General features: G+C 61.9%; 1 protein-coding gene across 5 annotated transcripts; it reads left to right on the forward strand.

Moving 5' to 3' along the window:
- The first annotated feature begins 509 nt into the window (after positions 1-509).
- Positions 510-25,174, forward strand: DAZAP1 (DAZ associated protein 1). 5 transcript variants are annotated; one of them, XM_081791108.1, is made up of 14 exons: positions 608-869; positions 1,941-2,067; positions 8,338-8,402; positions 8,513-8,553; positions 9,178-9,344; positions 9,629-9,694; positions 11,532-11,642; positions 12,881-12,929; positions 16,105-16,187; positions 18,963-19,116; positions 20,396-20,425; positions 20,553-20,693; positions 22,015-22,191; positions 24,224-25,174. In XM_081791108.1, exons 1-14 carry the CDS (start codon positions 841-843, stop codon positions 24,394-24,396), a joined length of 1,413 nt encoding a protein of 470 aa, XP_081647234.1. In that variant the 5' UTR covers positions 608-840; the 3' UTR covers positions 24,397-25,174. The 5 variants fall into 5 exon arrangements, with proteins under 5 accessions (XP_078299850.1, XP_081647234.1, XP_078299849.1 ...); XM_078443723.2 differs by lacking the exons at positions 1,941-2,067; positions 8,338-8,402 and adding an exon at positions 23,197-23,286 and having other exon boundaries at positions 611-869; positions 24,224-24,325; XM_078443724.1 differs by lacking the exons at positions 608-869; positions 1,941-2,067; positions 8,338-8,402 and adding an exon at positions 510-576.
- Positions 25,175-26,315: the final 1,141 nt, after the last annotated feature.

Raw genomic sequence — 26,315 nt, forward strand, 5'->3', positions numbered from 1 at the left:
GCGGCACAGGTCACCCGAACGACCCGACTGTCCCCAGCGCCCGTGGTCGCGCGCCGGGCGCCCAGCCCCGGGCTGCAGGGCCGTCCTGCGGGGCGCTCACGGGCGTGCCCGGCGTCCACCCGCGGTTCCATCTGCGGACGGGGCCCGGCGGGCCCTCCCACCCACCGTCACCGCGGTCTCGCCGTCAGCCGCCGCTGCAGCCGCCATCCCCTCCCGGGAGACGAGTTCCGGGAAGTAGCGGAGGTGCAGGCGTGGGGAGGGGCGCCTCCACCCGGCGTGACCCCGCGCCGGGCGTGGCCTTTGCCCACTGTTGACCCCGCGCGCCACTTCCGACCCGAACTCAAACAAGGAAGCCAAGCCGCGCCTGCGCCCCGCGGTGCCTAGCTCGGAGCGCCTAAGCGCGAACGCGCACGCACGCAGCACGCAGCACGCACGCGGCTCGGCCCGCGAGCCCCGCTCCGCGGGGTGGGGACGACGCCGGCGCAGGGGGGACTCCACTTCCCAGAACACCCTGCGGCGACGCCGAGAGCCGAGGAGGACCGAGGCCGCCGCGCGGTGGTGGCTACCGCACGCAAGGCACGCACGCAGGAACGCACGCACTTAGGCGGGCGCACCCCTGGCCCCGCCCCCGGAGGCCCCGTGCGGGAGCGCGCCCGGGCGTGCGCAGGGCGGCGGCGCGGGCGCGGTGGCGCGCGGTGACCGTTGGCGCTGAGGGGAGGAGGCAGCGCGGCCGCCGCCGTTGCGCAGATCCGGGCCGCGGCTGTGGGGAGGGCGCCGGGGCCGGTGACCTTCCGGAGGCGGGAGCGAGCCAGGGGGCCCGGGACGCCGAGCGCCGCCGCCATGAACAACTCGGGCGCTGACGAGATCGGGTGAGGACGCGCCGGCCTGCGCCGTCGCCGCCCAGACGCCGCCCCGGCCCCCGTCAAGGTCACGCCGCCGGGCCGCGCTGGGGCCCGGTGGCCTGGGGGTCCGCGCACCCGGGACGCGGCGGGGGGGGGGGGGGGTTGGCGAGCGGGATCCTGGGAGTCCGGCGTCCCGCCGCTTCCTGGCCAGGGCGCCCCTGGGAGGGTCGGGGGGGACCCCGCTGCTTCCTGCCTGAGGTGGACTCGGAACGGGAGCTCCCGGCGGGTGGGGGGGGGGGGGTGTCAGGACGTCCCCGCCGCCGCCGCCGCGCCCGACTTTCCCGCTGGGGGATCGGACGCGGGAAACTGGGGATCTGGGTCGTCTCGTTCGCCCCCCGCGCCTGGATTTTTTGCTGGGGGACCCGGAACGGGGCTCTGGGAGCGCCCGCAGGGACCCCGCCGCTTCCTGGCTGAGCGGGACCCGCAGCGGGAGCTCCGGAGGGGTCTGGGGCGCCTTGTCTTCCGCCTCGCTTGCACTTCCCGGTGGCGGAGCCCGAGCGGAAACGGGAGGGTTCTGGGGCGCCCGGGGCTCCCCCGCCCCCAGCCCGCGCACCAACTTGGCGGGTCGGCGCACGTGGCGGGCCCGGCCCCGAGTGCCAGTTGTGCCGCCGCGCAGAACTTGTTCCAGCCGGGCCTCGGGGTGGCGGCTCGCCGCGTTTCCGCTCTTGGCCCCTTCCCGAAGTGCTAAGAACGCGGAAGGTTCGCAGACCGAGGGCTCGGGGGCGAAGGTCACGGGGGGGGGGGGGGCGGTTGGGGCCGGAGCCCTCGGCAGCGTGTCCGTCTCCGAGCGCCCGCGCCCTCTGAGGGGTCTGCAGCTGGAGCCCCTTGCGGCTCGCGCCCCGCGACAGCCGTGCCGGGTGGTGGACAGCAGAGGCCCGCTTCCCGGGGCCTCTGCTCGAGCAGCTACTGGTGGGGAGTTGGTGTCGCAATTACAGCCCGTGTGATGCTCACGCGGCCCGGAGCGGAGCCCGAGATCCCCGAGGGGCTCGGAAATCCATTTGTGCCCTAGTTCGGGGCTCGGACTAGTTTTCTTTGCAGACACTGGCTCCTGCGCGGCCGGCGTGGTTTTTCGGTTACGTTTCTGCGGCGGCCCCGGGGCGGGTGCGCGTGTCCCCACGCCCGGAGCTTTGAAGAGGCGCGGGTTGGTGGTCAAGCGCTGGGTTCGGTAAGTCCTTGTGCGGCCTCCAGGTCCAGGTTACCACACGGGCGGACGTGACAGGCATGTTGTGCCCCCCCCCCCCCCCCCGAAAAGGGCGCACCGCAGCGGCCCAGGAGGGAGACCCTTAGCTCCCCGCTGAGCTTGTCAGGGGCGGCGGGGGGGCCTGGACACCTGTGTTCTTCGGGTCACGTAGGTGGTGGGGGGGGGGGTCGCAGCGTGTCTGACTGGAAACCAGGGAACAGGGACACCGTGCTCCAGAGACGGGGCAGAGTCTGACGGAAGAGAGTGTGCACCCGTCACCTCCCCATGGCCGTGGCCTTCCGGAGCGCTGCCCGAAGTGCGGGGTCCCTCACCAGGGCCAGCAGCGGTTAGGAGGGAAGGGAGCCTGGAGACCCCGAGACCCGCCCTCGGGTGCGCTGCCAGGGCCCGAGCCTGGGTCTGCCGAGGCCGTGGAGCTGGCGGTGGGGCCGGGGGCCAGGGGGCCTGGTTCCCTTCCCCTCTCCCCTCGAAAACCCACCCCGATCGCCCACCTTTGAAAGTCGTCAAGACAGGGGTCCCCGAAATCTCTTCGTGTTTTGCAAGTAGAAATCTGTCGCCAGGAAGTATCGATCGGTCTCTTTTCCCAGAGTATGCTTGTCTCCACTCCGTCCAGTGGGGTTTCGGGGTCCGCTTTGGTCTCCTTGCCATCACATCCCGGGGCGGGGGGGGGGGTGGGTGTCCCTTGGGCCCCCTGACGAGCCCTGATGCTGTTTCCCGTGAGGGGACCGCACCTGCCTGCTTTGGGGCGGTTCCCACGCAGGAGCTCCTGTTGTGCCCAGAGCCAGGTGATGGTGATGGCAGACGTGACCGGGACGTGACAGGTCTGAGTGACGCCCTGTGAGCTGCGTCTTCATGTCCGGTTTCCTCTGCTCTGGTCTTTGGCCAGCCTCGTACCGAGGGAGCTCTTGATAGGTGGGAAGGGCTTGCTCCCCCTTTGCTAGCAGGAGCCCCGTGTGCGGGGCGCCCACCAGCGTACGAATGTACTCGTGAGTTTGAGTCTTCGACGAAAGGGAGCCCCACCAGGTGGTGACCGTACCTGAGCTGGCTCAGGTTCCTCTGAAGCGAAGGCTGTGGGGAGAGAGGAGGCTGGTGGGAACCGGGGTCCCGACTGTCCCAATCAGCCAGAGCAGAGGGAGGGCCGGGTGTCGAGGGCAGAGGGGCGATAGGAGCAGCAGCGTCACGTGTGGCCACATGGGGCAGATGTGTGACGGGCTGATAGCCTCCCTTCTGAGCCAGGGACCCGGGGACGGACGCTCACCTTGCCGGGGTCGGCACTGAGCCCTCGTTCCCCTGCCGTAACCTCAGGAAGTCGGTTTCGTGGAGGGTCTCTCGCGATTCTGACTCTGGAACCGGTGTGGGCACAAGGCTTCAGGGACCCCGAAGGCGCCTGGGATCTTGTGGGTGCTCGTGAGCGCTCGGCAGGGGCCGGTTCCTGTTAGGACAGAGCCCGCTCGTGTGGTGGAACTGGAGAGAGGTCGGGGGAGGATTTCACGTGGCACGTGTCTTACTAGTAGGACGGGGCCAACTGGACACTCTCAAGGGGAGAGTCCGTGGGGGAGAACTGACTCCAGGGAGAGAAGGCAAAGTGGCGTCCGGGTCACTTTGAGAGGCGGTGCGGGCAGGCAGCGGGAGGCCGAGGCCGCTGGAGCCAGAAGCACAGAAAGTGGGTGACCCCAGCTGCCCCAGCAGCCCAGTGATCCTCTGAGTGCTGGCAGGATGGGGCCAGAGGCCTGGGCCTTGAGGGGCAGGGACTCGTTAGCTACCCGCTTTCACTAGCGCCTGGGAGGTGGGGAGAGTCCTGATGGTCTGGTCAGAGAGGTCATGCTTGGGGAGGGGGGGCCGTTTCTTGCAACGTAGGGGCGGTGAGACCTGAACGGGCGGAGGGTAGAGATGCTCCCGTTGGCATTTTGGAGCTGTTCTGGGACAGGGTTTCTCCCCAGCACTGCTGCCATTTGGGGCATCCTGGGCACCGCGGGGGCGAGCAGCATCCCTGGCCCCCACACACTCAGTCCCAGGAGCACCCCTGCTTGTGATAATCTCAGACGTCCCCAGATATTGCGCAGTGTCACCTGGGGGCAAGATCACTCTAAGTGAGACACTTGTCTGACGTCTGCTCTTTTCAGCCTGGTTCCCAGTGTGTCCCTGCCGCTTGTTCCCCTGGTTTAGCTCTTGTTTCCCGTAGGGGGAACTAGTCTGACGCCTGTAGAGGGGGTCGTGGTGTTGGGAGAGCCTCTCTGGTCGATTTCATCCTGTTTTCAGGTTCGCATCTGGTCGAGCACCTTGACCGGTGGTGCGCCCTCCTCACAAGCAGAAACTCACCCAGAGTACCTCACCAGTGACACCCTTCCTAGAGCACCTGCTGGGAGCTGGGCCCGAACTTTGTCCCCCAGGTCCAGCCCTTTTCTCTGCAGGGCAGACCGAGGTTTAGAAGGGCAGGGGACTTGCCCAGGGACCCCTAAGACGAGCCAGAGCTGGGAGTCCCGTGCTCTTGGTGAGCCAGGAGAGCCCTTGTAGGGAATGGCAGGGATCGGGGCCAGGCCCAAATGTGTACATTTTGTCCCTCAATGAGGTGGTGCTGTCGTCACAGGGTGACTGTCTCCATCACAGTGTCACACCCGGTCAGAATTGTGAGTAGCGTTTTCAGCAGGAGGTCACTTGTTTGAGGCTCTTGCCGGGTACCAGGGTGTGTGTGGGGGGGGGGGAGGAGCTTACAGTGGAAGGCTGCAGGCATCGGGAGCTAATGCCAGGCACTGGGGGTGTCCTGGGGTTCTCTCCTGAATGTGTCACTCAACCCCCACAGTGGTCGGGAGGGGGGGGTGATCTCACTTTGCTGGCAGGAGGGAAGCCTGAGCTGCTGAGGGCAGGGCCAGCAGAGGCAGGTTCTGGGGTAAGGGCTGAGCCCCAACAGTTGCCTTCCGGGTCTTTTCTTCTGTTGCAGTGGGAGGGCCAGAAGTGGGGTGGCTCCCTGGCGTCTGGGCCGGTGCTGTGTGTTCCTCCTCGGGCTGCTTCCCTCCCTACGGGGAAACAGGACATACTTAGGGACACAGGGTCCCAGTGTGACCACACCAGAGGAGCAGGAAAGTGCGAGCAGGGGCTCTGGGTTGTGTGTCTTTAAGTTGAAAGGGCTGTTGCTAAACAACCAGGATCAGTCCTGGGCCCTCCGCTTCTCGCCCTCCAGAGCTAAGCTAAGCTCTGTCGCACCGCTGCCTTACTGGTGGCTGTCTCACCAGGCACGGTGGCACTTTCTGAAGCCTGCAGTGGCTGGCCTGGGCCAGGGGAAGCTGCCGAAGGTTTACTTTCTGGCAGAAACAGCACGCGGCTGCCCTAAAGTACACAGAGCTGGAGCGGGGCCGTGCTCCAGAGCAGGGTTCAGTCTCAGTGGGTGGGCAAGGGGGAGAGTCCACCAGGGCCTGGTGCCCGGGTTACCCTTGCAGAGCCCCTTCCGAGAGGAGGTCAGCAGGAGGCCCTGGACGGCCTCTCCCTGGCTCTCTGGGTGATGGTATTGCCCATTCCCCCTCAAGAACATGACTCTCGGTCACCTGGGAGAGCCAGGAGGTCCCCTTGGCCGTCTGTGGGGTTCAGGGACTGTGGGGGGCCCCTGACTTTCAGCTTCTGCTGAGTAATGACTCTCGTGCGCTTAAGAGCAGGGAAGGGCTGGAGGGGGAACCACACAGTCAGCCATCCGCTTAGTCTGCAGGGTCCCGTGTGTGAGCACCCATTGGCACCTGAGAGCCGCACGCTGCCAGGTGAGCGTGTCTGGGCCGCCCCAGGATGGCTGCTGGGGTGAACGGTCTCACGCTCGGCGCCAGGCGTGCGTGCACATCCGTGTTGACCGGTCAGGGTTTTGCTGCCCGGGCAGCAGTGGAGCCGTGCCTGGCCGGGCCCGGCTGGGCCTGCTAAACGCACTGTGGTCTCTGAGGCTCAGAGGTTGGGGCTTTGTGCTGGGGCTCTGGAGGGGCCCTACGCAGGACCTTCCGGAACCTGTTGGCACCTTCTGTCTGCGGACCAGGGAAAGTATGCCCTCGGAGCAGGAGGAGAGGAAGTAGAAAGCCAGAGAGCAGCTAGCGCTGAAGCCTGGAGCTCTCTTCCCCGAGTGACCAGCTGTGCCTGTCGGGGCAGGTCCCCTAGAGCCTGCAGCCGGGAAATCTGGAGTCCCGTTGTTTCCGCAGTGAGGGAAATCTTTCGGAGCTTATGGTTTTATAGACCTTGAGCTTGCAGAACATTGCAAAATGGTCACCAAGGTCCCTAGATGCTCTTTCCCAGCCAGACCCCCCAGGCTTACGTTTTGCCCCATTTGTGCGTCCCCTCCCGTACTCCGCGTCCGTCTTTTGTGAAGTCTTGGGGAGTGAGCAGAGCCCTGTGTCCCTCTGTGAACAAGAATATTCTCTGAAATCAGCACGGCACAACAAAACAAGAGCACAGCGTTGATGCCTTTTTACCATCCAGTCCACAGGGCAGTCTAGGTTGTCAGTTGTGTGGGTGATGGTATTTCTGGTCTTTTCTCCTTCGTGTCTGATTTTGAAATTTAAATAAGGGCTGGAACCAAGACTGGTCAGACGAGTTCCTTCCTTCCTTCCTAGGCCTGCTGGTGGTGAAGGATTGGGTTGCTTGGAAGGATACCTGCTTATGACCTTGCCGTTTTGGCCGGAGGCATGCTAGATAGAGGCTGGTGCGTGGCTCGGAAAGTTAGGTTTTGTTTTGTTTTGTTGAAGAATGCTCGAGGTCTCTTTTTCCTGCATGAATTTGCGTTTTCACAGCAAACCCTTGTTCGCTACTGTGTGGAAGGGGTGGGCCGGCACGCGGCTCCGAGGCGGCTCCTCCTCCGGGGTGCCAGCCGGCCTGGGGGCCTGCAGCCACTCATCGGCTGGGCGCCGGGCCCTGCGAGGGCGGGCCGTCCTGAGTCCCGGCTTGCTCTGGGCAGCGCCCTGGGCCTCTGGGGAGGCCTCCCTCCCCCGGGAGCGGGAGCGTTTGGAGGTGGGAAGGAGCCTGGCCTGGCTCTGAAGGGTACTAGGAGACACGGGCTTAAGTTAATGAGGCCTAAATGGAGCCTCCCTCAGCTGCTTGATCAGCACGTTCCCTGAAACTTGCCCCTTACGGAGCTGCCTCGGCCAGATGTGCCTGCCCGGTGCCCCCCTCCCTGGACCGAGGCGGCCGGCTTGCGGGCATTTTGAGGCTGGTACTGGGTACCTGTCTGGTGGTGGGAATGGTTTCTCACGCACCGTGCGCGAGTTGCCTGTTCTCAGAGAACAGGCCACGGTAGGAACGAGCCCAGGGCGGGCACGCGGGGGTTTGTCCTGGGGTGGAGGGTGGGGCACCCTGTCTGGCAGCCCTTCTTGGTTGCTCGGGAGTGCATTTGTCTTCAAGTCGCGCTCAGCTGCAGACGCCAGGACTGCGGAGCCCCGCGTCCCAGATGCGGACTGAGCCTTGGCCACTGGCTGGCATCTGAAGACCAATCAGGTGGCATCCAGGTCCCGCTCTGAGGGTGACAGTGGTCATGCCCCCTTTTCCTGGGGGACGCCAGCAGCACAGAGCCGCCACCGCTGCAGTTGAAGCCCCTCCTCTGCCGAACCCGCTCTCTGGGTTCGTGGGGGGCCCGAGTGGTGCCTGAAGGGGCCTGTGGGTCTTGGAGATACGTGTGAGCTCTGCCCCAGTAAGGGCTGGAGTAGCTGTAGCACACTGGCCTGTCTTGGGACGTGCCCCAGTGCCTCATTTTCCAGGCCTGGCCAGCCCGGGGGCATTGGGAACGGTGGACACCACCCTGTGGCCTGTTGGCGTTCTAGACCCCGCTAGAGGTGTGGTGTGCAGAAGAGGCAGGTAGGTGATAGTGCGATTCCTCTTGAAGGTTCCAGCCTGGGCTGCCTTGGGGCGGGAAGTATGGGCCAGGGTTCCGGTACTGAGTGATCTGTGGGTCCTTGCTCGTGACCATGTGGAAAATACCTGAGGCTTTAACCTAGAGCCCCCACCCCTACTGCCGCTCTGGTTTGTTGAGTGTGCTTTCAGACCTCGACTTCTAAGTCCACAGTATTTGCAAGAGCAGTGGGGAAGTGTGCCCCGTAACCGCACCCCGGATCCTCTGCAGTTTGGGGGCTCCTGTTGGTGCATTTGGCAAGGTCTCGTTTTCTCACTGGTTTGGTCAGTGACGGTGTATGCCTCTGGATGTGTCGTCTTTGCTTACGCGTCGTGACCCTCGCTCCCCGTCGTCTTGGTAGGTCTCGATGTCGTCATTCCTGTCTACAGCTGGCAAGGCCAGGCGGTGGCCACGGTGGGCACACGGCGTTGCCACGATCGCATGGCACACGTCGGCACGTCTCCACCAGCTTCTTGTGGATTACCACCTGAGGAGGGGGCAGGTGGCTGACGTGTTTGAGGCAAGGACTATCTTGACCCTAAACGTTTTCTTGTTGAATTGCAGGAAGCTCTTCGTGGGCGGTCTTGACTGGAGCACCACCCAAGGTAGGTGGTGGGGACCGCCTGTGTGCCAGGCACCGTGCCTCCCCTTGGTCGTGAACGCGTGTGAATTTGTGTCTAGCTACTACTTTTGAGGGGGAAGGGTTTCTTTCCTTCTCGGTTCGCTTACTGTCTTGGATTCTGGGGAGGAGGGGCGCTGGACTGGGAGTCGTCCTGGTGTCCTGGCAGAGGTAGGGGAGGGACGTGGAGGGCAGGAGACGAGTGTGGAGGTCTGCAGGCTTGCTGGCGCAGTCGCTGAGTTCAGGCCCCGTGCAGGGCCCTAAGCAGCTTGTGGTAGTCGACGTTCCCAGTGGCCGCCTGGCTCCCCTCACACTTCACTTTTCAGATTGCCTTTGGCCACTGCCGTTGTCAGTCGCACCCTCGCTAATTCACGCAGAGACGTGTGCATCCGTGTCTAGGATCCCCAGTCGTTCCCCAGGGGCCTCCTGCCCTTTCCATCTTCAACCACCCCCGTCCACTGATGTGCCAGTTTAGAAGTTGCTAGTTGCACTTCCCAGGTCAGCCAGAAGGGCCAGGAGCACGTGTGCGTGTGTGCTTACACACCTGCTGTGATACTGTGCTTAACGCTCTGGTGTGTGTGTCTGTGTTTTTGTCCCAATCTCCGAGCAGAGACTCTACGCAGCTACTTTTCCCAATATGGAGAAGTTGTAGACTGTGTGATCATGAAAGATAAAACCACCAACCAGTCTCGAGGCTTTGGGTTTGTCAAATTTAAAGACCCAAACTGTGTGGGGACGGTGCTGGCCAGCAGACCACACACACTGGACGGCCGAAACGTAAGTGTCCTTCCTCAGAGTCTACCACCCGCACCGCCCCCCCCGGCCCTGCTGCGCGTGGCCCCTTCAGCTGCGTCTGCCGCTGGGCTTGAGAGGTGCTCACGCCAAGGGGTGTTTTAGCGGGGTTGACTTAAGGGGTTGCAGCTCCGGGCTGAGGCTGTATGACGGAGTAGGTCGTGGACTTGGGGTGAATTGACGGGGGGCACGTGCTTGCTGGCCGTGCCGGCCCGTTTCTGGAGGAAATAGCTTCGTGCTCACGATGGGCTCGTTTGAAACTTCTGCAGATCGACCCAAAGCCATGCACACCTCGGGGGATGCAGCCGGAGAGGACACGGCCGAAGGAAGGATGGGTAAGGGGCCGGGCTGGGTGAGGTGGCCTCTCGGTGTGTCGTGTGCGTTCGTGGCCACAGTCGGAAGGAAATACACACCTCTGACCTGGTGTCTTTGCTCCTTACGATCGAGAGCAACAGAGGCCCAGTTCGGTATCTGAGCAGCCGAGGGTTGCTCGGGTCCATCCAATGGCGCACGTTGTTCATATCATAGCCGAGAGAAGTGCTCTTCCTGGTCGGTCTGAACGGGAGGAAAAAGACTGCTCGCACCCGTTTGTGATCCGGAACGGTCCGTTTTCTCCTCACTGGTGGTGGCTCTGCACCTGCCCCCCACCCCCTCTGCTTGCTGGCCGTGCCTGCCCAGGTGCTGCGGCTCAGGGGCAAGGGGCCGTTTGCCCGCATCCAAGAGCCTGCTCGCCGGTTGTTCGAACAACTGAGTCAGGATCCACCACTGTGGCGGCTCCTCGGGGATTCTCTGAGCGGTGTGTGGCCCTTGGTGCTCGGCCAACTGGAGCAGACCCGTGCTCCGTCCACTGTCCCCCGTAGCTCCCCTTCCACCACCCAGCAGGTCTCAGAAGACTGTCATCCAGGAAGCCTTTGTCCAAACTAGCAGAGAGGCCTGGCCAGAGCCGGGCCGGAGGCAGAGGGCACATATCTGAGCAGCGTGTCTGGGCCAGGGTCCGAGAACCTGAATTTCTAGCAGAGTCCAACTGCTGCTTGTAGACAAGGGCTTCAGACCCTTGAAACAGTTTTTATTTTTCCAATTCCCTATCGGGAAACTCTCTAGGAACTTTACAGAAAGATCGGAAGAGTAGTACGTCAGATATATCTGTTCGCTTCGTCAGTTGTTAAGATTTTCCCAAAGTTGCCCGTGTTTCTGTCTCATCTCTGTGTCTCCTGCTCCTAAGTTCTGGAGCGTGCAGCTCCTGTAAGCACGTCCTCCCGCAGAACACCCACCCCCACGGCTGAAGCGGCAGCCGTGGTGCCCAGGGCCACCTGTGTCCAGACGGTGCGCTCGTGGCTCTGGGCTTCTTCCACAGGTGGCTGTCATACCTCTTCTCTTCAGACTGGAACCGAGGCCGCCACATTCACGTTCCGTTTGGTTACTCGTGCTCTTTACTAAGACGGAACGGTCATGGAGGGTCACCGCATCTTGGTGGCATTTGACCCCTGTGTGGACCTGTGAGACCTCGCCCACCCCCAGAGTTCAGTCGTGTTGTCCAGAGCGGCTAGGACGACGCAGTCTGGGGGCCCCGTGGCCAGGGAGGATGAGGGGCGTGTGAGGAATGCGGTGGGGAGGCAGCCCCCTAGGAGTGGGGGCTGAGGTCTGGTCCCCCACCTGGAGTCCAGCGCTTCCCTCCCAGGCGTGAGGCCGTCTGCAGAGAGGGAGGGATCGCTGCAGTCAGTTGAGGCAGGTGGCTTCTCAGTTACTGCAACTTCCCACGGTCCTCTTCGGTCGCCCACTAAAAACCCGGAAAGCTGTTAGTTTTCATCATCGCGGCCACCTTGCCCTCCCGAGGCCTTACTTTTCAGATCGTGGAGCCTTACGCTTTACAGCCGTTGTCGTTCGGAATAATCACGCACGGGACCCACCGCACGCTCCGTGCACACGCGTTGGAAATGCAGTGGTGCCCGTGCTGCCGGGTCCCTGTCACCTTGGGACTCCCTGGGAAAATGGGAAAAGTTACAGTGGCTTGCCAGTTGTGATTCTCTTTGGATTTAGTGGGGTTTGGGACTGTTTGGGTCTGGCTTTTCGCTGGTTCCTGAAACCAACGCCGAGTGTAGCCCACGTACGCACTGTAGAGAGGGTTGTGAGGGTTCCCTGCACGGACTAACCATTTTCTCCCTCTTGAAACAGCAGAAAGGACCCAGGAGCGATAACAGTAAATCAAATAAGATATTTGTCGGTGGGATCCCTCACAATTGCGGTGAGACAGAGCTCAGGGAATACTTCAAGAAATTCGGAGTGGTGAGTTGTTCTGGGCCGGAGCACGGCGGGGCGGGGCGGGAGTGGTGGAGCCGAGTGTCCGCACAGGTTAGGCCTGGCCGCTGTCTCCTCGGGGCCTGTGTCTTCCGCAGAGCGGGCCCGAGCCCAGGAGAGGGATGCGCGGCTTTTCCAGGCGCACGGTCGCTCGCCGGGCCGACCTCCCGAAAGGCCCTTCCGGTCAGCTGGAGGTGCCACAGTGCAGAGTGCTAGGATAGTGTCGGGGAGAAGCAGGGGTCGGTCTGGCGATGGGAGCCGGACTTCCGTGTCTCGTCGCGGGAGGAATGTTCCAGCCCAGGTCCTCAGAGCAGCCGTGCAGACCCTGCCATCTGGGAGGGCGCCGGCTCGGGCCCTGTGCTGCCCTGCTCCGGCAGCTCGCGCGTCCTGTGGGCCGCCGGGCACTCGTCCCCTGGCCGGGTGTCGTGAGAGATTCTTGAACCTGTCACCTGCTCGGTTTTTCCTCAGTGACAGCAGACCTTCTCCCCAGGCCGGTTCTGTTCTGGAAGAGGCTGAAATCCATTAGAGTCTTCCTGGGGGGTTAGCATCACTTGTGCTCGGTTCTAGTAGGGCAGGCAGAAGAGGAGACGGGCAGCATGCAGGCTCGTGGGGGGAGGAGGAGGGGCGTCCCAGTCACCCGAAGCCAAGGCCTGGGGTCACCCTGGACCCCGACGGGCCGCACACCCTGTTGGTGGGCAGTCCCCTTGCCCTCCCTACTGCCTGTTTGTCGGGGGGCACCTGAGTGTGCCAAGGGCCCGGGCCCCGAACGAAGGGCGCCAGAGCATGTGGCGTTGTGCACTCAGAGAGAGAAGAGATGCCGTCCTGGCGGGGGGACGTCTGTCAGGGAGGGCTGAGCTGAGCTGACCGGGACACGGGCCCTTCCATCCTGGCGCCTGAGCCTTTGGGCTTGTCTGTGAAGGGAAAGGCGCGCTGTGGTCCTCACCCCCCCCCCCCCCCCCCCCCCAGCTGGAGTGCGGGGCCGGGTCCCTGGTGGCCCGGTGGCTCTGCGTGAGCACTTGGGGCAGAGGTGGCCTGTGCTTCCCTGTCTCGGGTCCCCTGAGTCTCGGGCGTCAAAGCCCACAAGGCCGGCCTCGGGGCCTCTGGACTTCCCCGGGGAGTGTCCGCACGCAGCCCCGAGCTGCCATTGCCTCGGGAGTTGTGTGGTAGCCAGGTGTGCTCGTGGCCGCCCGTGGCACCCGGATTCTCGAACACCGTCTCTCTTGCAGGTCACAGAAGTGGTCATGATCTACGACGCAGAGAAACAGAGGCCTCGAGGTAAAAGAGATGGAGTTTGTCCTTGACCTTCCCCTTCAGATGGCAAACTATCTCACACTTAGGTGGTGGTGGTAGCGAGCATTGCCTCAGAGGAGGATGATTTGGAGACATGATTAAAACATAGGCCCTTCCTGTGCAGCCCCAGCCTGTCTGCTTCCCAAGGTCAGACGTCCTAGGGTTTTTTTGGCTCGTTCTTTTGAAGTTTTTACAACTTGACATGAATTTTAACACGGTTTCTGTTTTTAAATGTGTACAGAAAGATCGGTGCTTTTTTTCAAACGGTGCGCTCGTCACTCAGGGCCGCGTCCTGCTCGGAGTCCCCCGCCACCCCCGCCCCGTCCCGTCCCGGCAGGCCTCATTCCATGGCGTCAGGCTAGGTCTGCCCCAGCTCGGCTTGAACGTGACTTGACTTTACTCATCCCATGCTTTTTTTTTTGTTTTTCTCGTTTCCTGTTCCCCTAAGACTGGGGCAGCGGGAGGAGGGTGAGGAGCTGCCTCAGTGCATCCCCATGAGGTTCCTGGGGCTGGGACAGCGGGCACCCAATTTCTGTGCCCCCCCCTTTTCCTTTTTTTTCTTTCTTTTTTTTTTTCCCCCTTTTTTCTTCTTTTTTTCTTTTTTTTTTTTTTTGTGGCTGCTGCTGTCTGCCCGCCCGTATGATTTGGTTCATCCACCGCTTTTGGACCGGCTGTGTGAGCTGCCCTGCCAGTCTGGGCGCCGTGCAGCCCGCGCCCCAGCCCCGTTGGAGGCCCCCCTAGCGCACTGAGCCGGCGCCGCCGCAGCATGCGCCCGCCATGCTGGAGAATAGTTTGCCATTTGAACTTCCTTCCTTCTCTTCCTCCGTGATAAGTGACGTATCCTCACTTCATGTCGATTAAGCTGTTAAGTCTTAGCTTAATTTTAACGTAGACATACATGCTTAGTGACGTACTTAAGTGTCTCATAGTAAAGTACAGTAACGTTAAGTAAGTTGTTTTTCCTTTTCTCTCTGTGAATTGTTTGTGATTAACGATATCTCTTTAGATTTCTCTTCTCCAGGTGCTAAATTATATCACACAGGTACAGGCCAGTCCCGCAGTCAGAGGAGGGAACGGGCTTTGCTCCAGTGGGGTGTAAACGAAGTTTCAGTGTGTTTCTGTCCGCTTCCTCAGTGGTGATGTCGCCTCTTGACAGACAGATGCGTCCCTAGACGCCCCGCCCCGGGCTCCTTACCCAAGACTCACCGCCTCTTGCGCTATAACGGACCACGCCAGCCCTGTGGTTGCAGACACTCCTGCACTTTGGGAAAATGTTGATTTTTAAACCTGCTGTTCATCACCCGTGTTGTGTTCCACTATTTGCCTCGGGTCTTGTGAAACTTCAGGACGTGGAATCCTGAGGGCCGCTCTTAGATTCCTACCCCTGGTCGGTCCCCTGAGGCCTGGCCCTGGGCCCAGGGAGCACGCTGAGCTGCCGAGGGCTGGGGGTGCAGGCAGGAGGAGGTGGTGGGGAGAGCGCTTCGGGCTTGGCCTTGGGACCCACGTTCCCGTGGAGGCTCACGCTGCCCTCCTCCGCATCAGGCTCTGAGTCCCTGCGAGCACCCAGACCAGCACAGGGCAGCACAGGGCGGGAGCGACCGCAGGAGCCCCCAGTGGGCTGGGCGGGGGCGCCCCAGAGAGCCCATCCCGCTTTCTCCTCTTCCTAGGTCTTTTCCGAGGCTCTGCCTCCTTCCTCCCTCTCTGCTCATTTAAGACACTATCCCTGTCCACGTCCGGGGGATTCTGCATGTCTCTCACCGGGGACAGCAAGGCTCTGACCTTGCCCACCCCCCCCCCCCCGCCCCGGCCGCTGCCTCTGCTCGCCTCACACCTTCCTCTCCGGCGTCTCCCCGCTCCAGCTTCCAGCTCCCCGCTCCCCCTGTTTGTCTTTCGTCCGCTGCCGCGATTCCGCTCCTCCTCGCACGCCGTGTGCAGATTCTCGTGTGAGTGTGTGCATAGTCACGCTCGGGCACACGCGTGTGCAGACACAGAAGCCTCCCGAATCCTGGGTGTCCCTCTCTTCCGGCCTCATCCAAGTTTCTGAGCTGTCTTTCCCCCCCCCTCCCCTCCCCCCATCCCCTCCAGCCCCACCTGGTCCAGCTCCTGCCACTGCTGCCTCAGAGCTCAGAGTCCCGCCTCCATCAGCCTGAGGGGCCCTGGGATTGGCCGCTCCTCCCCAACTCCCCCTCCCCGCCCACTCGACTCCTCAGCCCAGGCCTGGGCAGCGGTCGGCACTTGCCCCGCCCCGGCCCGACCCCGGCTCTTCCCATCGGCCCCGGCCCCGCCCGGTCCGGGCTGCCAGCCCTTCCCCCCAGCTGCCTTTTGTTCTCTGGGGTCTTCTGGCGGCTCTGTGCCGCATGCACGCGTCCTTTTGTGCTCAGAGCAGACGGGCCCCGGGGAGACAGTGCAGTCGACCGAGGACCAGACGTGCCACGTTAGCCGGGCGGTCACACTCACCCAGACCAACCAAACTTCGTTTATACTGCCACTTCTTGTGTTTGGGAAATGCTAAATTTCTTTCCCGTGAAAATTCTCTTTGATGACACGGTGCCTCTTGCTCTTGCTGCTGACAGCAGAGTTTGACCTGCTGGAACCCGTTGTGGCCTGTATCTTTGTGTATTTTACTTAAGTAGATACGTACAGATAGACACCTGTATCCATACGTATGTTACTCCGAGAGGACTCCTTGGGCTTACCCAACGGCGTTGGATAAGCTTAGCGAGGCACTAACTGTGTAGAGACCGTACTTCTGTTTAACGCGCTAGAACGATATATGGCTGCTGTCAGCACTAGTTGCAAAGCAAATTGCAAGCCGAGGGGGAGAATCCCGGGTTTCAGAAAAGCACACGTGCACCCACGGCACACGCACCCCCCAGCGGAGGCGGAGCTCTCGGCCCGCTCCCCTGCCCCGGCGGAGCCCGGTGCCCGCCGTCTTCCCGCTCGGGCTGCCGCGCTCCGCGACGGCCCGCGCCCCCCCCCCCCCCCCCCCGGTGGCTCCCCCTGTGTTTCCACACGGAGCCCCGCCTGCGTCACCGCAGCCACACACACTCGGCTTCCTGAAACCCTGGGGCGACCCCTCGGCCCGGCCCTGATACTGTTCATCACCCTGTTTTGTGTCACAACGCCCTGCTACCTTGATTCACTCTTCGTCGTTGGCTAGGTTTTGGATTTATTACTTTCGAGGACGAACAATCAGTGGACCAGGCTGTCAACATGCATTTTCACGACATCATGGGCAAAAAAGTGTGTAGTTGTAGTTTTATTTTACCTTAAGACCAAACCAAGTCTTAGGCAACTTAGGGATTTCACTGGAAACACAGATTCCTTAACGGTAAAGGGGGCTGGGTCAGTCAATGGGGAGGGGCGGGGGGGGGGGGTCTGCCAAAGCTGGGGGCCCATCCTGCCCGAGGGGCTCAGTCGGGGGGGGGGGGGGCTCGTGGGCTGGCCTCCAGTGAAATCGCAGGTTGTCTCAGGCTTGGTTTCAGTGACCACTCCTTCAGATGTCTGTCCCGCATTCCGATTGTCTCAGCCGCCCCGTAACGGGGGCGGCGAACCCTTGAAAACCGATTCCGTGTGAAACCGAAAGAGACGTAAACATCCTGAAGGATTGGTTTTTTTTAATTGGGTCACTTACTGTGAAACTCCGGCCCCAAGCACATGCTCTCGGTAGTACTTACCTCCGTGCAGTCAAGTGACCTCTGGTTGTCCCGTCTTCATACTGTGTTGCTGCCGCGGACGCGGGCGGCTCGGAGCTGTGGTGGGGGGGGCTCACTCAGATAAATCGCTGGTAGAAGTTCTGCAGCATGGGGTCCCTTAGTGTTAGCAGAGGCTTTGCAGGACTCCCGTCTCGGGCCTTTCAGAACCTGCTCTGTGCGGCCCGGCGGGCCACGTGGGTGCCACGAAGCCGGCACTTCCTCGTTCCCTCCGCCACCAAGCCCGGGCCTGGTGACGGCACCGTGGCTGTTTTTGTCAGTTAAGATAGCGTGCGGGGAATGAGGCACCACAGGGTCCTGCCCCTCCTGCCCACCCCCCCCCCCCCCGCCCCAGCCCCACAGCCCGCTCCCCGGAAGTCGATAAGCACGGCCGCGTGCGCAGCTGTGTGCATCCAAAGGAGGCTAGTGCGGGTGTTGTCGCAGGCTTAATTCCGTCTGAACCCGAGCGAGCACACGCAAGTCTCGCTCCGACGTCCATTGAAGCTTTTAGTTCAGAATTTGCATGCAGATCTCAAGGACGCATGCCAGATACGAGCACACGTGCAAAGGAGTCCGCGTTCGATACTTTAAGGTACCGTGACGTTTAAAACTTGGACGGAGCCTGGGCCCGCTCTAGGGGCAGAAAGGCCGATAAGCGCACGGATCCGCTCCCGTCTCCAGGCGGCCGTCCCCGCCCCGGTTTTGTAGGACGCATCGGTGTCTGAGTCTGGTCTGCACGGAGCACAGAGCGGAGACTGAGGTGGCTTCTCGGTGTGGGGCTCAACTTGTACAGTAAGGTGCACACGGGCGGGAGCCCCCAGCCTCGCCCTGTCCCCACGGCCTGACCTTCACTGGCGGGCTGGCTCCTTAGCGGGGGGGGGTCCCTCCAGAAAGGCCTGGGGTCCCCCTCCAGTTAGAAGCAATAGGGTGAATGACTGCACCCACGTTCCCACAGGAGGGCAGCAGACGTTTTTAAACAAAAATTACGAGGGCTGCTTCGCTTTGTCAGCAGGAACCAAATTCCCCTAAGGAGGGTGCGTGAAGACTCGTTAGTTGGAGTTCTTCGAGAGGGTCCCTTGGTCCCGCTGTCACGTCGCCCTGAGCTACCGGGGATTTTGTTCCTCTCCGTGGAGTGTCCTTGGGGCCCCAGGAAGGTGGCGTCTTTGTGCCTCTGTCCCACTCCCTGTGTGTTAGACAGGAAGGGGTCTTAGGGCGCCACTGATGGAACTCTGAATACGTACGCTTATTAGCTCATCAGACGATGAGACTCCAAGGAGGACTCCAAGTGGATTTATTGTCTCTTCTCATTAAAACTTGTCATAAAAAAAAAAATTTCAAGGTTCTCAACTGCCGAGGCAACCCTATAATTGGGGGACAGAGGCTGCGGAAGGGAGGGAGCTGTGTGGTGGCCACAGCGCCTAGTGCAGGTAGGACACTAAGGTAGGGCACCTCTGGGTCCCCGTCCGTCCCCCCTCCCCCCCCCCCCCCCCCCCCCCCCCCACTGCTGTGGCTCCTGACAACACCCGACAGAGGAAGGGTCCCGGGCTGCTGACCTAACACAGTATGAAGATTGCTTACTGATTCAAATGTCCATTTTATTGCATGTTCGTTTACTTTTTTTGTTAGATGTAATGTAAGATTCTCTTTATCACATCCATTCCCTCTGACATTATTTTGAGTTAATTGAGATTCTTTAAGCGTTAGCCTGGGGAAGGTAAGTCCTTATCTTCCATTAGACATTTTAAATAAAAAACCTAAGGAAACCAACTGTGTTTCTCAGGTATGAGCTCCCGGCACAGGGCAGGGCGGGTGGGCTCCGGAGAGGCCTCGTGCGTGTGGGCCCGGCTGCTCCCCGACGTGCTCCGTAGCGGCGGGCTCCTGCCACGCCGGGGCCCTTGGGAGGCCCGGGGAGAGGGCTGTGACTGTTTGGGCGGTCCTGATCTCTGTGGCCCTGGGATGAGGAGGCCACCGAAGGAGAAAGCTGTCATTTTACCTCCACTGAAAGACCCCTTGTTACCCAGAACTCTTCAGGGTTCTTGGCCTTCATTCGGTGCCCCGCAGCGGGTGGGGCTTAACACGTCTTACGTTGCATCTGTTGTACCTGAGAAACATGTTTTAAGCAAAAAAAAAAAAAAAAGAAAAAAAAGAAAAGAAAAAAAAAATTAATTTTTAAAAAAAAGAATACTGGCCTAAGGTTTATAGCTAAGTTTTAGTTTTAAGTCGTAATAAGATGCTAAGTGTAGTCATAAGTTATCAAGGGTGTGTCTGAAGGGAAGGGGGTCCGGGACCCTCGGCATCTCCCTAAACCACAGCTCCATTTGTCTAGGTGGAAGTTAAACGGGCCGAGCCACGCGACAGCAAGAGCCAAGCGCCGGGACAGCCAGGTGCCAGCCAGTGGGGCAGCCGGGTCGTGCCCAGTGCTGCTAATGGCTGGGCAGGCCAGCCCCCACCCACGTGGCAGCAAGGATACGGCCCACAAGGTGAGGCTCCGGCACCCAGAACCGGCCGGGCCCCCGGGTGGCCGCCTCAGGGATTTCTGCTCGGGGGGCCGGGGTCCCAAGCCCGCGGGGTGGTGGGTCCACGAAGGCACAGGTGGTACTCCCTGCTCGTCCGGCCCCAGGGTCTCCTGCCCAGCAGGTTGGCGTGCGGGCTCCATGCTGGTCCCCCCATAGCACGCGCGCCCCTAGAGGGGCACCTTCTGGTCGGCACGCAGACGGGAAAGGGGCCAGCTTCCAGGTTGTCACCTGGTCCGTGTGGAGGACGGTGGTGTGTCTGGGCTGTAGCCGAGTCCCCGTCTGTGGTTTGGGCAGATGAGTTTCGACCGTAGTTGGCAGAGGGCAGTGAGCATCTTTACTCCAAGTACCGTGCTCTGGAGGAGGGCCTCCCAGGCCTGAGGGAGCAGTTCGATGCCTCGTGCTGGCACCTTTGCTGTCCCCGGGGTCTGTGGCAGTGCCTTGGGGGTAGGGGGATGGGCAGAAGGACCTGGTGGATTTGAGAGTCCGTCACTGTCACCACCACCCCCTCCAGTGGGCCTGGCCTGGCCCTCTCAGGGGCCCAGATAAGATGAGATGCTCTTAGGGAGACTGGGGCTTTTGCCCCACAGTCCTGTTTCCTTCACCCTCTTGGTCTGCTCCTGCCCCTTGGGCTGTCAGATCCTCGTGATGGGTCAGCAGAGTGGTTAAGGACAGGTTGGCAGAAGGATTGGGGTGCCCAGGGGCTCCAGGACAAGATCTGGTAGCCTCTACCCCCTTTAGTGTCCAAGGAGGGGCAGAAGGAGGTCAGGTGGGCCTGTCTGCATCCAGAGGCACCTGGCGCCCCCTCTTTGGGCTCACGGAGTCGTCTTTTAAAAAATTCTTTATTGCAAAAGAACACACAGCCCTAGAAAACCAGTTATCCCGCGTGCCCAGTAGCTCGGCTGGTGGCCGGGCCGGGGCCACCTGACCCAACAGGCTTCTCTTGGGAGCCCCTCCCCCACCCCGGCCCCCATCCCATAGAAGCAGGACGCGAGCGGCGGCTCTTTGCCCATACCCAGGTGCTGGAGAAGCTCTGGGGGCCACGCCTGTGCTCCTGGTCTACCACGGGCTCCTCTGACGCCTTCCTCGGGGCTGGGACATCCCGCCCTGGTGCCCACAGTGCAACAGGACGCCAGGCCCCTCGGGTGCGTTTTCCAGAAGGGCTTCTCACCGGCACAGCCAGTGCTGTCGGGGGAGCGGGGCTCAGCTGACGGGCACCAACCACCCTCTCTGTTTTCCTGTTTAGGAATGTGGGTACCAGCCGGACAGGCAATCGGTAAGTCCTCATCGTGGGCAACTGAGAAGGAACAGGGTCTGAAATGGGGCGGCCCCGCGGCGGGCCAGGGCGTCCCGGAGCCTCGTGTGCCACGCCCTCGCCCTCACCTCTGTGTCCTGTGTTACAGGTGGCTATGGACCGCCCCCTGCGGGAAGAGGAGCCCCCCCACCGCCGCCACCGTTCACCTCTTACATTGTGTCCACCCCTCCCGGAGGCTTCCCCCCTCCTCAGGGCTTCCCACAGGGCTACGGTGCCCCTCCACAGTTCAGTAAGTCCTGTGGGCCCCAGGAGGGGGGCTGGGGTGCCGCACGTCCACGCCCCTCTGCTCGGAGGGTCGTGTGGATGACACCTGTGTCGTCCAAGATAAGTGTGCCACGTCACTGGGGCGGACCCTGCGAGTGGTCGCAGCACGGGGCCTTTGGACCTGGCCTTGTAACTTGTAACAAAGCAGCGAAGGGCTAGAGGGCATACAAACTGGAGTCTCAGTCCTCCTCTGTTCTGCCTTGTGCCCGGGTGGCTGGCGGCTGGCAGGCCTGCAAGGTTCAGTGCTCGTCCCTGGTAGGAAGGGGTGCGGCCAGGGTGCCTGGGTGGCTCAGTCGGTTGAGCATGTGACTCTCATTCCCTCTGCCCCTCTCCCCTGTTCGTGCGTGCGTGCTGTCTCCCCGCTTCTTTTTCTCTCGGGGGGAAAAGCATTTAAAGGAAAAAAGAAAAGTGTGTGGCCACTCCTGGTGACTGGGTCTTCAGCAGGAAAGAGACCCTCACCTGATCGAGTGTGGCTGGCCGCTGCTCTTGCCCTGCGGCCCACACAGACTGTCCCCCGGTCTTCCCGTTAAGACCTTGGGCGCCCACGCGTGTTCTGCTTTTGGGATGCACCACAGGCTTGGGTCAGTCACATTTTTCGGGCTCCACGGCTGCCCGTGGCCTGGACCACGTCAGATTTTCTTTTTCTTTTTAATGTTCATTTATCTTTGAGAGAGAGAGACAGCGCCAGCAGGGGAGGGGCAGAGAGAAGGGGAGACACAGAATCCGAGGCAGGCTCTAGACTCTGAGCTGTCAGCACAGAGCCCGATGTGGGGCTTGAATTCACGAACCGTGAGATCATAATCGGAGCCTAAGTCGGACGCTTAACTGACCGAGCCACCTAGGTGCCCCAGATTTTTATTTCTAACAAGAACACAGGTGGATAGAAACCGGTTTTCTGGAGCCCCCCAGGACAGAGTGTGGACAGGCGTGACCCCCGCCCTCGTGAAAGGCTCACTGTGATTCTTTTTGTCTTCTCAGAGCACAGATTGTGCTTTGTTAGGCAACTGGTTTTGGTTTTTTCAAGAGTATTTCAGTGCAGTTACTCCCTGTGGAGTTCCCGTCTGACACTCGCTGTCAGAGGTGCGGTGACAGGCTGCCCCAGGCCCACCCGGGCACCCCAGCCTTCCAGACCATCGCTGGTCCGCATGCCGCCTTCTCCCAGCCGGGGCACATCCCCAGGACCTGGCCACTTGGTGCGTCTCGGCGGGAAGTGGCGCGGGCAGCTCCCGTAGGCTGGGCCGCGGTCGTGCACTGTGTGTGTGTCTTCCTCTCCTGTTTGCCCGCAGGCTTTGGCTACGGGCCCCCGCCTCCACCGCCGGATCAGTTTGCCCCCCCTGGGGTCCCTCCTCCACCTGCTACTCCAGGGGCAGCACCTCTGGCCTTCCCACCGCCTCCATCTCAGGCCGCCCCCGACATGAGCAAGCCCCCGACGGCCCAGCCAGACTTCCCCTACAGCCAGTACGGTGAGTGGCTGTAACTCTCGCCCGCGCTGGAGACCTGTGTTCGAGGCCTGGGGCCGGGGATCTGGCCCCGCCCCCTCCCGCCTTCCTCCCTGCCAGCGCCTGTGACGGAGGCCGCCTGCTCTGCTGGGGCTTGTCAGGGAGGGTCCGGCAAAATGAAAAGGAGGATTTTGGTTTCCTGGGGTTTTGCTAGGGAGCTGTCTGAGAAACGCATCGCGTGAGCGGCAGGCGTCCCAGGGCCTGTGGGTTGGGGAGCCTGCGGCCGTGACCGGGCCCCCAGGAGGATGGTGCGCGAGGGCTCGGTGGGGCGCCCCCAGCAGGCACCGTTCCTTGGTGGTCTCATTTTCCAAGTGCAGAGTGCAGGGAGGGCACCTGTTGGCCACGTGGGCTCGTGGCTCTGGTCTGTGGTGGGCGCTGGCGTGGGCGTCACCATGCTTCACCGGAGGGGCTGGTCATGGACTAGGTGCCTCTGAGCCTGGGGTCTGCTAGGTGGTGGCCCGTGGCCTGCGTGGGAGGGGCTCGTGAGGACGGGGTTGGGCCCCGTGTCCTGGGTAGAGCAGGCCTCCATCCCGGGGCCTCCTACCACCCCTGCGGGGCCATGCAGGCGGGCTGCCTGTCTTCTGGGGCTTCGGGGGCTCCTGGGGCTCCTGTGGGAGCCATGGCTTCGGCCCACGTCTCCTCGCCTGGGGCTCTGCTACTCCCACGTGGTTGTTCACACAGCGTTTCGCCCAAGACTTCAGTGTCTATGCGTGAGGCTGTTCTTGCCCTCGATTGCCGTTCTCGGCCGGCCGCTCCCAGTAGCCTGGCATCGCAGCAGCTTGGCCCCTTGGCACCATGCCATGCCACGGTCCCTGAGTGCGTGGGTTGTCACCCCCCCCACCCCAGCAGAACACGTGTCTGGCGCACGAGCAGCCCCGGGCGGGGGTGTGCTGACCGCCAGCGTGGCCCCGCCCCGCCCCTCTGCCGAGGCTGCCCTGGGGTAGTCACCCTGGTCTCGTCTCTTGCCAGGCCTGGCTACCTATTCTCAAGACCCGTCAGGCTTCGGGCCCATACTTTGTTTACACTCTTATGGTCAGGCTGAGCAGTGATGTGGCCTAGGTAGGTGGCACCTTCTCATCCACGGTCCCCACTCTGCCTGTACCGGGCAGCGGGCACGGCCTCCTCTGCCGTCCTGGGCGGGGGTGGACCTGGCGGTGCCCTCTGGGACGGGGCCCTTGCCGGGGCGAGGATCTCAACTGGCCACAGCCCCGTGGGCCCTAGAGCTCTGCCTCTGCGGGCAGCAGGCGTCGGCGCCCCATGTGCACCCTCTACTGGGGATCCGGGGGCCTTGGGGCACGCCTTCATCCCAGGTGTGCAGGCTGGTGCCGGTCCCCTTTCCAGAGTGCCTCCCACGCATTCTGAGGTCAGCTGCAGGCTCTAGGCCCTGTTCGGAGGAGGGCCCTGGCCCGCCCGGGGCAGGCTCTGTAGGCACGGTGCCCAGAGTCACTTACGCCTGGCGTTGGGTTGGGCACACAGTCTTTCCTCACACCCGTCGGTCTTAGGGAAGATCCCAGGTGGGGTCAGCTCTGCAGAGAGGACTGTCTCGGGTCTGGGGGTCACCCTGGAGGGAGGGGCCTGGGCTAGGCTTGCATTTCTTAATTGCTGGGAATTGTGCCTGAGCTCCCTGCCTGCACCCCTCCCCGCCCCCCCCCCCGCCCCCCCCACCACCCGGGTGCATCACACTGAAGATTAAACTTTTTAGAAACCCTCAGTCTACCGAGCCGGGCCGGGTCCTCTTGACATTTCCCAGCTCAAAGGTCTCCAGTGGCCAGGGCCCAACCCCAGGTCCTCGGGACTGGGTGGGGAGGCGAGGCCGAGGTCGGATGGCACAGGCTGTGGGGTCCTCCGGGTCTCCGAGCTGCTTTTCCTTCTGCACAGAGACCGTGGTCAGCGCCCTGCGGGGGGTCGGGGTGGGCTCCGCGGGCACGGACCGCTCCCTGGCCGTTAGGGCGAACGCTGCCATCCCGCCGCAGCTCACCGGGCTCCTTCCCTGCAGGTTACGGACAGGACTTGGCCGGCTTCGGACAGGGCTTCTCAGATCCCAGCCAGCAGCCCCCCTCGTATGGGGGCCCCTCAGTGCCGGGCTCGGGGGGCCCCCCCGCCGGCGGAAGTGGCTTTGGACGAGGGCAGAACCACAACGTGCAAGGATTCCACCCGTACCGACGCTAGCTGGCCGGCGCCGTGTGGACGTCAGGGCGGCCGAGACCCAGGATTTAAAACTTGTGAACTCGTGACAATCACAAACTTGGCAGAAAAATAGCGGCTCACCGTTGGGGGGAGGGGGGCGAGAGGCTTTTGGAGGCGGCTGTGGGTGTCTGGACTGAAGTTTTTAAACATATTTCTTTCTCTAACCCATCAGCACAATAAAAAAAAGTCACTGGTTCAACAACAGGGTTTAAAAAAAATGTCTTCAGCTTTAATTCAAAACTTCAGGTTTCTTTTTCTTCCTTTTTTTTGAAATTATTTTCCTGAGCCTTTTGTTTTACCGTATATTGTAAACTTTTATGTTAAAGAAAAAATATACATTTACAAATTGTGAGATTTTTAAGAGAAATTTTCTACGATGTATACTGGCTTATTTTTTAATTTAAAGCAGGGTTTCCGTCGGCACTGGTGGCAGTGAGGGGCGTTTCAGTGCCTCACTCCTGGCTTTGAGGGTCGGGGCTTGTTGGTCCAGAAACTCTGGGAGCTTACAGAAAAAGTCTACTGAGCGTGTTTTGTTTTTTGTTTATTCCTTGCTTTTGTCGACTGACCTGCCTGGCAGCGCCCGCAGGTGCGCCGTGGGGGCCGCGCCCGCCCAGCCTCTGCCGGCGCCGCCCCGCGTCCGCCCCGGCAGCAAGGACAAGGAGGCCTTGTCAGCCGCTCTCCCGCGCACGTGGTTTCAGGGCGTCCCCACCGACCAGTTTGACCCTGGTTTGAATAAAGAGAAGTGCGTTTGGATTAGAAACCCACGTTGTGTGCTTTTATTCCCTCCTTGCTGTCGGCTGTGCGTCCCTTCTGTGTCCAGGGGGAGCCCGTCCCTGCGGGAGACCTGTGCCGGCCCTCCCCACCTCCCAGGGCTCAGGAGCCAGGCCCCACCTGCTCGAGTGGGGAGCCGGGGACCCGGTGCGAGCTGCCGGCCCAGGCTCCCGGGGCTCAGCGGCCACCCGCCGAATGCCAAGGGAAAGGTGCTCGGACGGATCCGGGTGGGTGGGGGCCGTCCCGTGGCCGGGGCGGGAGGCAGCACGATGGCCCCGGCTCCTAGAGCTGAAGGACCAACGGTGGAGGTGAGGGAGGAGGGAAGCCTGAGCCAGGAGGTGGGGAGGGCTGAGCTCTGGCCAGCGTCCCACGGCGGCCACCAGGTGTCTGCCAGGCCTTTCCAGCCCTGGATATTTGGACCTTCCTGTCCCTTTTCTTGACTGCTCCTTCCCCAGTGAGAAGGGGCTGACGCTCAGCGAAGGCCCTATTTGCAGCCCCAACGGGAGGGGGAGTCCGTTCGCCTGCACACAGGGCTTCCTGCTCTGGCCCCCACTTACTGTGGGAGTGGGGAGGGGCTCCTGGGTCTGGAGGAGGCTGGCCCTGGGGATCCGCTATGAACCAAATGGGTCAGTCCTCCCCTGTTCTGATGTGGGGGGTGTCTAAGGGCCCCTGTGACAGATCACCACCCACCTAGGGCTTAAAGCCGCTCACAAATTGTCTTTGACAGTTCTGGGCCCCAGGATCCCCGTCTCCCACCTTTCCCGGCTTCCAGAGGCCCCTCTTCCATTCTCATGGCCAGCAGTGTGGGGTCCGCCCGTCTCTGTCCCCTTCTCATGAGGACCTCGTGTGGACGCCGGGTACCCAGGGTCACCCCCGCCTCAGGCCTTGCTAAGGTCCCCTCTGTTGCGTGAAGTGACAGATCCCTGGTCCCAGAACCAGGTCTGGGGTCTTTGGAGGCCGTTATTCTCGCATTCTAAAGACCACAATGAACATTTTAAAACGTAAAAAGAACGGATTGATCCAAAATGCACGGGGTGCCACCACAGTGTGTGGGGCTGGAGAGCCCTCGTCCCCGCCCACAGCCCGCTCGCGATCTGCGGCAGGGAGGGTGGCTCAGCTCAAAGGCGAAG

This window comes from Panthera onca, chromosome A2, assembly GCF_046562875.1.
Source record: "Panthera onca isolate mPanOnc1 chromosome A2, mPanOnc1 haplotype 2, whole genome shotgun sequence".
NCBI classification, from domain to species: Eukaryota; Metazoa; Chordata; class Mammalia; order Carnivora; family Felidae; genus Panthera; species Panthera onca.